Source organism: Gigantopelta aegis, chromosome 1 (assembly GCF_016097555.1).
Source record: "Gigantopelta aegis isolate Gae_Host chromosome 1, Gae_host_genome, whole genome shotgun sequence".
Lineage (NCBI taxonomy): Eukaryota > Metazoa > Mollusca > Gastropoda > Neomphalida > Peltospiridae > Gigantopelta > Gigantopelta aegis.
In genome coordinates, this window is record NC_054699.1 from 38149651 (window position 1) to 38162659 (window position 13009).

General features: G+C 41.0%; 1 protein-coding gene across 2 annotated transcripts in view; it reads left to right on the plus strand.

The window, feature by feature from the left end:
* The window catches only part of LOC121374746 (histone demethylase UTY-like), a 134341-nt gene that overhangs the window by 72843 nt on the left and 48489 nt on the right, over window positions 1-13009 (plus strand). For both annotated transcript variants that reach the window (XM_041501857.1, XM_041501864.1), the window contains one exon: window positions 8796-8916. In XM_041501857.1, the coding sequence (XP_041357791.1) occupies window positions 8796-8916 (121 nt within the window). The remainder of the gene's footprint in view (window positions 1-8795; window positions 8917-13009) is intronic.

Here is a 13009-nt window from a genome sequence, read left to right on the forward strand (position 1 = left end):
ATGTATGTATTGTGCCTCATAATGTGCCTGCATGTACCATACCTCTCCCTATGGAACCCACAAACAAACTTAAATCTATCTGTATGTGGTAACATTTAATTTGTTGTAGTAAATTTATCTTTGCCTCTTTGTATGCACTTTCCTGTATGTAGAATTGGACATGACGCAACCTTTAGTATATTATGTAATGGAGTACTGACTCTGATGGGGATGGGGTGAGGAGTACTGATTGGGATGGGGTGGGGGAGATATGTGCACTACATTGTAAGTGACCATAGTAACCACAGTTAAATTAACCCCATTCCACCCCACCCCACCCCACCCCACCCCACCACCACCTAACCCCAAACTAGGGAAAAAACATGTTTTTATCTGTGGGTGTGTTTTCTGCGAGGAGGTTGGTTTATAAGTGTTTTTTTGTTTTCCTGTAAAATGGCAGGTGAAGACGGTGCAATTGCCTGGGTTACAAAGACATTACGATCAATATGTGTGGCCTTTGGTTAGTGATGTTCTAAAGACAACAGCTGTAAGAATTGTTACGAAATACGTGATCGAAAACATGTTTATCTAACAAGATGATGTTGACGTCAGATAGTGCTATGGCTCGTGTGGCCTCTTTATTAGGTACATACGTCAAGAGTAACATCAAATAGCGCTAGCTTGTTTGGCCTCTTTATTATGTATATATACATCAAACATAACATCAAATCATTTTATTTCCCCTCCCCCCCCCCCCCCCCACCAAAATACATTCAAATAAGGATGGACACACTGACAGACAGACAGATGGATAGACACACTAAGAGGCTGAGAGACAGACGGATGGATGGATGGATACACTAAGAGGCTGACAGACAGACAGACAGACAGACAGACAGATGGATGGATGGATACACTAAGAGGCTGACAGACAGACAGATGGATGGATGGATACACTAAGAGGTTGACGGACAGATGGATGGACGGACACAAAGAGACTGGCTGGCAGACAGAAGAGTGGCTAGAATACTTGAAGCATTTATAAACGGTTTTACATGAGAGTAATAATAAATATCTGTTCATATCAAATGGTACATGGAGACGATGAATAGACGAGGCAGCCGGTGTAGATCTCGCTATACTGGGATTGATTTCAGTCTCATAATCTTACGCCTTGTAGACTCAAAATAGTGTTGAATTCCCACTGGTTAAAAATACATACATGTACAATGGATTACAGGCTCTCTTTTTCTTTCTTTCTTTTGTCGTTTTCTTTTTGTTCACCTATCCTTATTTCTGTCTATAAATAGTAATGACCACATTTTCACTGATTCACATGTGCCATCTTTTGTCCTCAGTCATGTGCTGTTGTGCAGCACCCTGACAGATGGACAAACAGACAAACACACTGCATGTAAATTAGGCCGGCACCCTGGCAGACAGACAGACAGACAGACAGACACACTGCTTGTAAATCAGGCCAAAACCCTGGCAGACAGACAGACACACACTGCTTGTAAATTAGGCCAACACCCTGGCAGACAAACACACTGTTTGTAATTCAGGCCAACACCCTGGCAGACAGACAGACAGACACACTGCATGTAAATTAGGCCAACACTCTGGCAGACAGATGGACAGACAAACAGACACACTGCTTGTAAATCAGGCCAACATCAAGGCAGACAGACAGACACACTGCATGTAAATCAGGCCAACACCAAGGCATACAGACACACACACAGACTGCATGTAAATAGTCCATTCATGCCTGGACAGAGAAATCCTGTAGGCGGTTATTGCCGTGACGATCACCAAGTGCGGTGCCGCCAAGAGGCGGCCGATACTATTGGCTTTTCCCTCGTGTCATCCAGTAGGTGTGTGCTCTCATACTATTTACTACACGCTCATCTGTGGGAGTGGGTCGAGTATAAAGGACGAGATCGATGTAGGTCACTCTTTGTTCACAGACGGAACTTACGTTTTGTTGTTTCGAGAGTAGGATTTAGCCATGATGGGAAGCAACATTTACATACTACCTGTATAAAGGTAAAAAAATTCTTTTATTTGACCTAGTATATTTAATATTGTATTTTTTTTGGGGGGGGGGGGGGGGGGGGGTCTTTTTTTTTTTCTTTTTTTTTTTCTTCTTTCATTATATTAAATCTGGAATGTTACAAATACTGGCCTCAATGATGTGGTGGTTAGGTTAAACCTTTATATTTAAGGCTGGTAGGTACTGGGTTCACATCCTGGTTCTGGACTTTATCGTGTAGTAGTGGTTAAATCAGTAAATTTAAGGCTGGTAGGTATTGGATTCGCATCCTCGTACTGGCCTTTATGGTATAGTGGTTGATAATATATACGGTTGGTAGCCCAGGTAACAGTGGGTACTGGGTTCACATCCCCGTACTGGCCTTTATGGTATAGTGGTTGATAATATATACGGTTGGTAGCCCACGTAACAGTGGGTATTGGATTCGCATCCTCGTACTGGCCTTTATGGTATAGTGGTTGATAATATATACGGTTGGTAGCCCAGGTAACAGTGGGTACTGGGTTCACATCCCCGTACTGGCCTTTATGGTATAGTGGTTGATAATATATACGGTTGGTAGCCCAGGTAACAGTGGGTACTGGGTTCACATCCCCGTACTGGCCTTTATGGTATAGTGGTTGATAATATATACTGGCCTTTATGGTATAGTGGCCTTTTGTATAGTGGTTGATAATATATACGGTTGGTAGCCCACGTAACAGTGGGTACTGGGTTCACATCCCCGTACTGGCCTTTATGGTATAGTGGTTGATAATATATACGGTTGGTAGCCCAGGTAACAGTGGGTACTGTGTTCACATCCCCGTACTGGCCATTATGGTATAGTGGTTGATAATATATACGGTTGGTAGCCCAGGTAACAGTAGGTACTGGGTTCACATCTCCGTACTGGCCTTTATGGTATAGTGGTTGATAATATATACGGTTGGTAGCCCAGGTAACAGTAGGTACTGGGTTCACTTTGGCCTTTTTGATGTTGTGGTTAACACACGATGTATTTAAGGTTGGTAGCCCAGGTACAGGTTCTGAGTTTACAGCCTGGTTCTGAGTGCCAGCCAGAGGTTTAACATCCATTGATTATGGATGTGTTAAGCCTCTACACTGACTTCTCTCTTAATAACTACGTGTAACCATGAATATAATAAACCCATTGTCATAATAGCCCAGATAATGGAGGTGTGTGCCCAAGACAGCACGTTTTACACTTGTTTGTATACAAGTTTGTGAGCATGAAAATCAAGTTGAAATGAATGAATTAAAATGAATGAATGTTACGAGTACATGTAGCTTAAACTGGTTTAGTTAAATAATTAATTTTATTCCAGATTTCCATGTACGAATAACGAAGCCCTGTACAGGTAGTGAAGAGTGAATGAATGAATGACAAAGCCATGTGTTGGTGGGGTCTTAATGGACAAAGAAGGTTACGTTAACCTTAAATACATTAGTTACATAATCAGGAAAACACTGGGAATTATTTCATTTCAACTTATTTTCGCGCTTATATCCAATTAAGGTTCAAGCATGCTGTCATGGGCACACACACCTCCGCTATCTGGGCTGTCTGTCTAGGACAGTGGGTTAGCTAGTTGTTAGTGAGAGAGAAAGGTCTTACACCTACCCGTTGATTTGTTAAAACTCGCTCCGAGTGGGAGCCGGTACCGGGCTACGAACCCCGTACCTATAACCAGCCGTATGTCCGATGGTTTAACCACGACACCACCGCTGCCGGTACACAGGGAATAAGGAAGAAGAGAAAGGTCACTGCAACCTTTATTCCCAGTGTTCGTCATTCACCGTTATACGTGTTCACCTGCTTGTCGTACGCCTTGGTAATCCGTTAATCCCAGTCTTTGTGAATGCTGCTTGGGTATCTCAATTGATTTGTGAACTACTTGTGACTTTAAATTGTTAAAATGTTGATCTGAAAGACACCTTGATATTAATAATAATTTAAAAAAAGCACATGACACATGTTTATGATTGTACATTCATCACTATGATGCAAGTATTTTTGTTATGTACGATCATGTTTTGATGATCATACACAGTGAACCCTGTATAAACCGGATCATGCTGAGGACTTGGTATGTCCCCTTTATATAGGATCCGTGCTTAGAGGGTCGTGTTTAGAATTTTGAAAATTTGAGACCATGAAACTTGATCGGTTTAGACAGGAGGAGTCCGGTTTGTTCAGGGTTTGGTTTCACTGTAACAGTATATTATAGATGGGGAAAAAAAATGGATCATATATAAAATAGTGACGGCAAAGTAAACCCTTGTCCATATATATATATATATATATATATATATATATATATATATATATATATATATATATATATATATATATATATATATATATATATATATATATATTATAATATAGATAGATAGATAGTGTTAGGAAGTTAACTGTCTGCCTTAAACTTACTGCTGACATTGAGTCACCCATTACTGACATCCAATCCCACACTATTGAAACTTTGTAACTATTAATTACAGGATGTGCTATGTTGTACATTCATGGACAGGACGTGCTATGTTGTACATTCATGGACAGGACGTGCTATGTTGTACATTCATGGACAGGACGTGCTATGTTGTACATTCATGGACAGGACGTGCTATGTTGTACATTCATGGACAGGACGTGCTATGTTGTACATTCATGGACAGGATGTGCTATGTTGTACATTCATGGACAGGACGTGCTATGTTGTACATTCATGGACCGGGGGATTTAGCTCAGTTGGTAGAGTGCTCGCCTAAGATGCTTGGGTCGTAGAATCAAAACTCGGTGGACCCATATATTGTCCCATGACTAGTATATATCAAAGGCTGTGGTATGTGTTGTCCTGTGTGGGTACATGCATATTATGAAAGATCACTTGCCAGGCATCAAATGTTGGGGGGGGCGAGACGTAGGCCAGTGGTACAGCGCTCACTCGATGCATGGTAGGTGTGAGATTGAACCCTGTCAGTGGGCCTATTAGGCTATTTCTCGTTCCAGTCAGTGCACCACGACTGGTATATCAAAGGATGTGGTATGTACTACCCTGTCTGTGGGATGGTGCATATAAAAGATCCCTTGCTGCTAATCGAAAAGAGTAGTCCATGAAGTGGCGACAGCAGGTTTCCTCTCTCAATATTTGTGTGGTTCTTAACCATATGTCTGACGCCATATAACTTGTAAATACAATGTGTTGAGTGCGTCGTTAAATAAAACATTTCTTTCTTTCTGAATGTGGGGATTTTTTATAGGATTCCACCAGATTCATAAACATGATTTAATATATATATCTTTGGATTCCGTCTTACAATGGTACAATTCTGACCCAAAATCTAAGATTTGTGGATGCATGGAATCGTGCTAAATTCACAACCTGCTTTCTGCTGATGGGGAAAATATAGCAAGTTTTATCTGACGAGTCAGAGTTATTGAATATTTGACATCCAATAGCAGATGATTAATACATTGGTGTTTTTTCTCTAGTGGAGTTCTTAAAGTTTGTTAAACAAACTGTAAATTTTGTAACCACTTGTAAGAATGTGCTGTGTCGTACATTCTGGGATGTAGCCCAGTGGTAAAGCGCTCGTTTGATGCGAAGTCTGTCTAGGATCGATCCCTGTCAGTGGGCCAGTAGGCTGTTTTTCATTCAGCCAGTTCACCACGACTAGCACATCAAAGGCTGTGATATGTGCTATCCTGTCTATGGTGCATATAAAAGATACCTTGCTACTAATGGAAAAATGTAGTGGGTTTCTTCTCTAAGACTATAGTTGGAATGACAAAATGTTTGACATCCAATAGCCGATGATCAATAAATCACTGTGCTCCAGTGGTGTCGTTAAACAAAACAAATTTTTAACTCTAGTGGACTCGTTAAGCAAACTTAACTTTGTTACCACTTGTCAAAGAATGTGCTGTGTTGTACATTCCATTCCGTAATTTTAGTGACGCTTTACTGACGTTTTTGTATACATGTCTGGACTTGTCGTCCGGTTACTTTGATGGTTACCTGAGTCAGCCCGATTCAGCCAAGGAGAAGGGTTGGACCACTGACACACAAACGTGGCCTACATTACACATCCATGTACAGAGATTATCAAACAGACCTACATCAGTAGCCCTGTCTTGGGGTTCCAGGACACCAAATAAATTCTCTCTGGTGATTATGTTAACATTTAACTGATAAAAGCTACAAGAATATAGCACTTTACAACAAGAACATTAAATATTGTTTTGTTTAACCACTCCACTAGAGCACATTGATTTATTTTTCATTGACTATTAAATGTCAAATATTTGGTAATTCTGTCATATAAGTCTTAAATAGGAAATCTGCTTCATTGTTTTTCCATTAGTAGCAAGGGATTTTTTATATGCACTTTCTCCACAGACAGGACAGCACATACCATGGCTATAATGGTTATAATGTTTAGTTAAGTCGGGTACAAGTAGATTCTACATGTGTTCGCATCTCAATGTCTGATCTGGGAAGCAGGATTTAATTTGCTCACTCGGTTGAGTGCTCCATTTTTCTCATTGCAACAAGTGCACCACATCTCGTACATCAAAGGCCCTGGTATGTGCTATCCTGTCTTTTGGATAGTGCATTTAAAAGATCCCTTGCTGCATTAGGAAAACTGTAGCGGGTTTCCTCTGATGACTGTATGTGTCAGAATTACCAAATGTTTGACATCCAATAGCCGATGATTAATTAATCAGTGTGCTCCAGTGGTGTCGTTAAACAAAACAAACTTTCTCAATGTATGCTCCAACCCAGAATTAATGCATCATTGAGAACATAGGGGAAACGTACATAATCATCAAATGTTTCACAATCGTTACGGCCAATGAAGAATTAATTACTGTGTTTTAGTGGTGCAGTTTTTAAGTGATAACAAGCACACTTGGTATGTCAAGTTGGTGGTATCAAGTCATGTGGTATCTGCTATCTGGCAGATAGGTGAATCCTTGCCCCATTTACAGTTGGGACGCATGGTGCTGGACCTGTGAGAGATGTCGACCACAAATCTCTCCAGAACTTGCACGTCAGCACCATCGATGGATTTCACAAATGAACCAAACTTTGGACAGGAATGCAGTGAACATTTTGTTCAGTATCGCGTCGCGATTCGCTACACAAGTTTTAGAGATCGCTATACAGTTGCTCTGGGTTAGGGTCAGTACCAGGAGGCAAACTCGGTACCTACCAGCCTTAAGTCCAATCAATGGCTTAACCACTACTGTACCGAGGCCGGTCACATAAACTGCTTACAAACTACATAAATAGGTCTCCATTCGGAGTTTTGTTTTTTAACCGGCTTCGGTAGTGTTGTGGTTAAGCCATGGGACATAAGGCTGGTAGGTACTGGGTTCGCAGTTTTAACGACTCAGTGGAGGTGGATGAGCTAAACATTTTGCCAAATTATCTTGAAAAATGCTAAATCACGGTTATTTTCCAACAAAATACCAATTATTATCTGAAATTTGTTCGCCGCATTAAAATAAAATTTTCAAATTGTTCTTAAAATTCACATTTGGCAAGTGGCAGAACTAGGCCGGCCATTGTCTTGGACAGTCCAGATAGCTGAGGTGTGTGCCCAGGACAGCGTGCTTGAATCTCAAGGAATCTTTTATTGTGCACTTTCCCACAGACAGGAAAGTACATACCATGGTCTTTGGCCAGTTTTGGTGTATTGGTTTAAATGAGAAAAAAACAATTGGGGAGTTGAATGGATCCACAAAGGTGGTTCGATCCTGTGACGCAAGCACCTCAGGCGAGCGCTCACCAACTGAGCTAAATCCTATCCCCTTTCCTTTGAAGTGGACTTGTCAGATGTGGCACACAATTTGCCGAGCACTCACTTTCTTATAGGAAACCAGAGGCAGACAGTGTCCTTTGTGCTATAGCAGCCAGGGCTGAAGATATTGGTAATACAAGATGGATGATACAAGTACATTGTAGTCTGGGATTTCACGGTGAAACTGGAGAAGCCCAGGGCTATTCTATAGAGCTGAAAAACCTTCATCATAATGACAGACAGGCAGACTACATGGATCATGGGTTATGAAAAAAACATAATTTTAAAAAGATTTTAATACGTTCAGGATGAGTAAATGTAAAAAGGTGATGTGAGACCTCGAAAATTGTTCCGTCTGTGTTCTTTTTGTGTGTACACACCCATTCTTTTGTATCGAGTTATTTTTGTTGATGTGACATGTTTATCCCAGTATGTAAAAATGATTAGTCCTTTTGTTAATGTGGTTGGGATTAGGAGAAGAAAGACGTGGCCCAGTGGTAAAGCGATCGCTTGATACGTGGTCAGGTTAGGATCGATTCTCATCGGTGGGCCCATTGGGTTAATTCTCATTGCAGTCAGTGCACCACGACTGGTGTATCAAAGGCCATGGCATGTGCTATCCTGTCTTTGGGATGGTGCATATATAAAAGATCCCTTGCTTATTTGGCTCTATAGGCAGAGCGAGCCCTGATCATATTTTTAGCTGTTTTAATGACCAATCAACGACTTATCACACATGCACAAACCCCCCCACAGGACCCCTCCCCTCCATCTTGAGTATAGTACTTGAAGTGTCCTCTGACCCTAGACCGACCGTGCATCAAGCGAGTGCTTTACCACTGGGCTACATTCCACCCATTATCATTCACAAAAGAGACTTAGTGTTGACATGTTCGATGATTGATTAAAAAATAAATAAATTAATATATCATTATCATCATTTCAGGGCGGTGAAGGCATTTCAGCAGGTTCTGTACATTGACCCAGGCTTCAAACGGTCCAATGAAGTCCACATTCGGCTAGGATTAATGTTCAAGGTCATCAAGAACTATGAAGCAAGTTTGAAGGTTGGTACACGTACTATAGTATTTCACTTTACCTTTAGTTTGAACAGCCTTGTCAGAATAGCAGCTGACTCCACCATTATCTGGGCGATTGACATCACACACGCACACACACACACACACCCAGGACCCCTCCCCATGACGGTGCGATTGACAGTAAAATTTAAATTTGATGAATCATGTTGTTTTTGGTAGTGTTAACATAACATACATGTAGTTGTCAACATCAGATACAGAGAGGGGACGGGACGCGGCCCAATGGTAAAGCATCCGCCTGATGTGCAGTCAGTCTGGGATCGATCCTTGTCAGTGGGCTATTTTTCATTCCACCCAGTGCACCACGACTGGTAGATCCAAGGCCGTGGTCTGTGGGATGATGCATATAAAAGATCTCTTGCTACTAATAGAAAAATGTAGCAGGTTTTCTCTCTAAGACTATTTGTTAAAATTACGAAATGCTTGACATCCAATAGCCGATGAATAATAAATCAGTGTGTTCTAGTGGTGTCATTAAACAAAACTTACTTAAGATACAGAGTATACTACATGAATGGCTGTTGAATGCCATTTATGTTACAAGTTTAAAAATGTATCTAACAAACAAAATGAGTTTTTATGAAGAACTTGTAGAATATAGTATTTTACTTCTTTCATATCCTCAAAAACCAGTTTCAAAATTAATTTAAATGTCTTTGCCAACTCGGGCGTATTTATGGCACTTGCTTATTTCATTCAATGGTATGGCTGTGACGATTGGGTTATAACCGTGGAGCAACCAATCACAAGTCTGAAAAGTGTTCTCCAAAGTATGTCGGTGATGGAAATGTTTTACAACGTATGCTCTAGCATCATCCCACTGATAGGATAGTACACACCACAGCCTTTGTTATATCAGCTAATTGTGGCTGGAACAATAGGGTCACCGATGGTGAGCGCATTGTCACTGGGTTATGTCTTTACCCAGGAGGGGGTTGGGGGCAGGGGGGGGGGGGGGTAAATTTTGCACTGGCTGGAACGAGAAATAGCCCAATGGGTCCACCTTCAGGGATTGATCCTAGATCAACCACATATCAGGCGAGCGCTTTACTACTGGACTACGTCCCACCCTGGGATTTTTTTGTGTGTGCCATCGGGGAACATTTTGTTTTTAAAATTTGTTTTAAAAACGTGTGTGTCCTTACCCGGGAGTTGGGTGGGGGTGGTTAAAGATTGCACTGGCTGGAATGAGAAATAAGCCCATAGGCCCACTGATTGGGGGAGGGGTTGATCCTACATCATCCACAGGCGAGCACTATACCACAGGGCAGTATCCCGCCCCTGTTGTAAATTAGCTCTGATTGTTGTCCCACTCTTTGGTGTGTGTGTGTGTGTTTGTGTGTGTGTGTGTGTGTGTGTCTGTCTGTGTGTGTGTCTGTCTGTGTCTGTGTTTGTGTGGGCGCACATGTCTGTGTGTGTGTGTGCATGCACGTGTGTGTGTCTTTCTGTGTGTGTGTGTGTGTGTGTGTGTGTGTGTGTGTCTGTCTGTGTGTGTGTGTCTGTCACTGTGTGTCTGTGTGTGTGTGTGTGTGTGTGTGTGTGTCTGTGTATGTACGTGTGTGTGTTGACAGTGTGTGTGTTGACAGTGTCGTCTGCCAGGAGCCAGTGGACTTAGTCTGTCTGGCACGGTGCCAGCGTCTGTTAATGCTAGCAGACAGCACACACACAGCAGACAAAACTTTGAACCTACTGACATGTTTAAGGTGACAACAGCAGCAAACACTGTCAGAGAATGGGAAGACCCCCCCCCCCCCCTCCCCGACCACAAGACATGTGGCACGTAGACAGGATCAAAGAGAGGAATGTTTGTTTAAATACACCCCAGCACATGTTTTAAATAAGGAGGTCTCTTTAAGGTCCTTAACGTCTAACAACCGTACATACATCTATTATAAGCATAAATAAAAATGTGTTAAGTGGTCTTCAAATAAAACATTTCTTCCTTCTATAATTCAGTCAATTTTCAGGCTTGTCTATCCCTGGCACTGTGCTGTCGCTCGCCATATCGTAAAATGTGAATTAAAGGTGAATTTTGGTGAATATATTTTATTACTAATTCACCAAGAAGCTAATTCGAAAATCATCTGTCCCCCTCCAGGCCTTTCCCCAGGATTTTTTTTAGGCGCTTATATTTTTAGTAACCCATCAATTCCCCACCCCCAACAATTTCATAATTTGTGCCATGTTGTTGCTGTTGATTTCAGCATCGTGTTAAATGCCTCTTGTGATTTCTGCTTGTAAAATACCAAGGCTACGAATGCCGACTTCACATTATATTCCATTTATTTAAAAAAAAAAAACGTTCATAAAATTAAAATTTACAGTCTTTTTAAAATCCAGCTAACTTATTAAATATCACCTCACAGTCTTACAAATATATATCTAACATTAACTAACAAATATGATTATTGTAAACTAATTCAGTGTACGTTTAACTGCAATTTGTATAAATACTGCATGTTCATTTTCCGCGATCGCGATCTCTCAACCATAGGTACAAAATTAACAAAGACAAAGAAAATATATAAAACTGCCGTTAGGTATTCATTAATGCAAACAACTATTGTTTTTCTACAAATCGTATTGTTCAATGTCCGCAACGAAGCCTCCTGACACGTGGGTGTCAGCTGACTCTGAAGTGTGACGTATATTTGCGTCGAGAGCTTTCCTCGGTTCAGCCAACGAACATTCTTCCTAACGTTCACGAACTATTTGATTGGTGTCTGTCGTGTCCATTTGGTTTAATGTGAAGCGCACAAACCAGTGTAGCGAATGTTTTGTTTTCGCTCGATCTGGCTGAACTCAGCTCTTGGGATAGTTTACATGTCTTTCGGCCCTGAACTGGCATGTATATTCAAATTGACACACATTGTCGGTTTGTTTTTATTACTTTGTTTCAAAGACTTTACAAAGTTAAAATAACAAGTTACAGATCTTCCAGACATTGAATTACCGTCACATTGCTGTCGCGTGCATGCCGTTAAAATTAATAACAGTGATTATTAAAATAAACATTATAACACGTACGCTGTATTCTGGATTTTCTCGTTACCGGTCGCGAGATCGCTATTACGCTAATTGAATATTTGGTATTATTATAATGTTTGAGCTGTCGGATAGATTATGTAACCGTTTGTTCACATCAGAAGATAGAAAATTGTTTAGCCAAAATTTTAGCCACTTGCAAATTGTATTAGCCATTTTTTTTTTTTTTTTTTAATTAGCCAATGGCTATTTTGGCTACCGACAGCGCGAACCTTGGATGTTTTCAGTGTATGGGAGTTTTGGGAATAGAGGATGTGAGGATAGAAATGATTGATTGCCAACTTAACTGTACTTTACCTATCGTTTATTCAGTTAAATGGTACAGTTGATTCTGTTAATGGGCATCTTCTTTGATCGGCCTTGAAGCTTGATTGCTCGGCACGGGAATCCCGTTACGCATAAGCGCCTTCCTGACGGATTAGCGGTCCCAGTAGATGTGGTAAAATTACTAAACACCAGTTGTGAGCAGACGACTGGTCCATTGTTAGGTATTTAGGATGTGTTTTACCTGTCATAGTAATTGGGTGTGCTTGATATACTGGTACACAAGTTGTTTGCAAAAGGTAGTCGACTGCCACGCTCATAACTGTTTTTCTAAAGGACTTCAAATCAAGGCGTAGCGGCAATTGATTTAAGGCGCTTCCATGCCGTCAAAGCGCTTACTTTACGGACCAAGGCGTGTCGGGCCGCTACGCCTAACGACCCTGGGGAAACCCCTGCCTCTCAAACTGCACTGAAATTAAACCAAACAAACTTTTTCATTCTGAATCCAGTATCCCCAATAACTAGATTGAATAGAGATCATTATACGAACTTGTGTGTCGTACTGATTTTACAAAACGAGTGTCGGGATTTTTGTATTGCCTGAGCGATAACGAGTTTAATACATGAATCCTGACACGAGTTTCTTAAAATTAGCACGCCTCACACTAGTGCTGCAATGATAAACTGGTATACTGCGATAATTGATCAGTTCGATACAAACAGCGGTATAGTTTTGCATATCACGATTTTT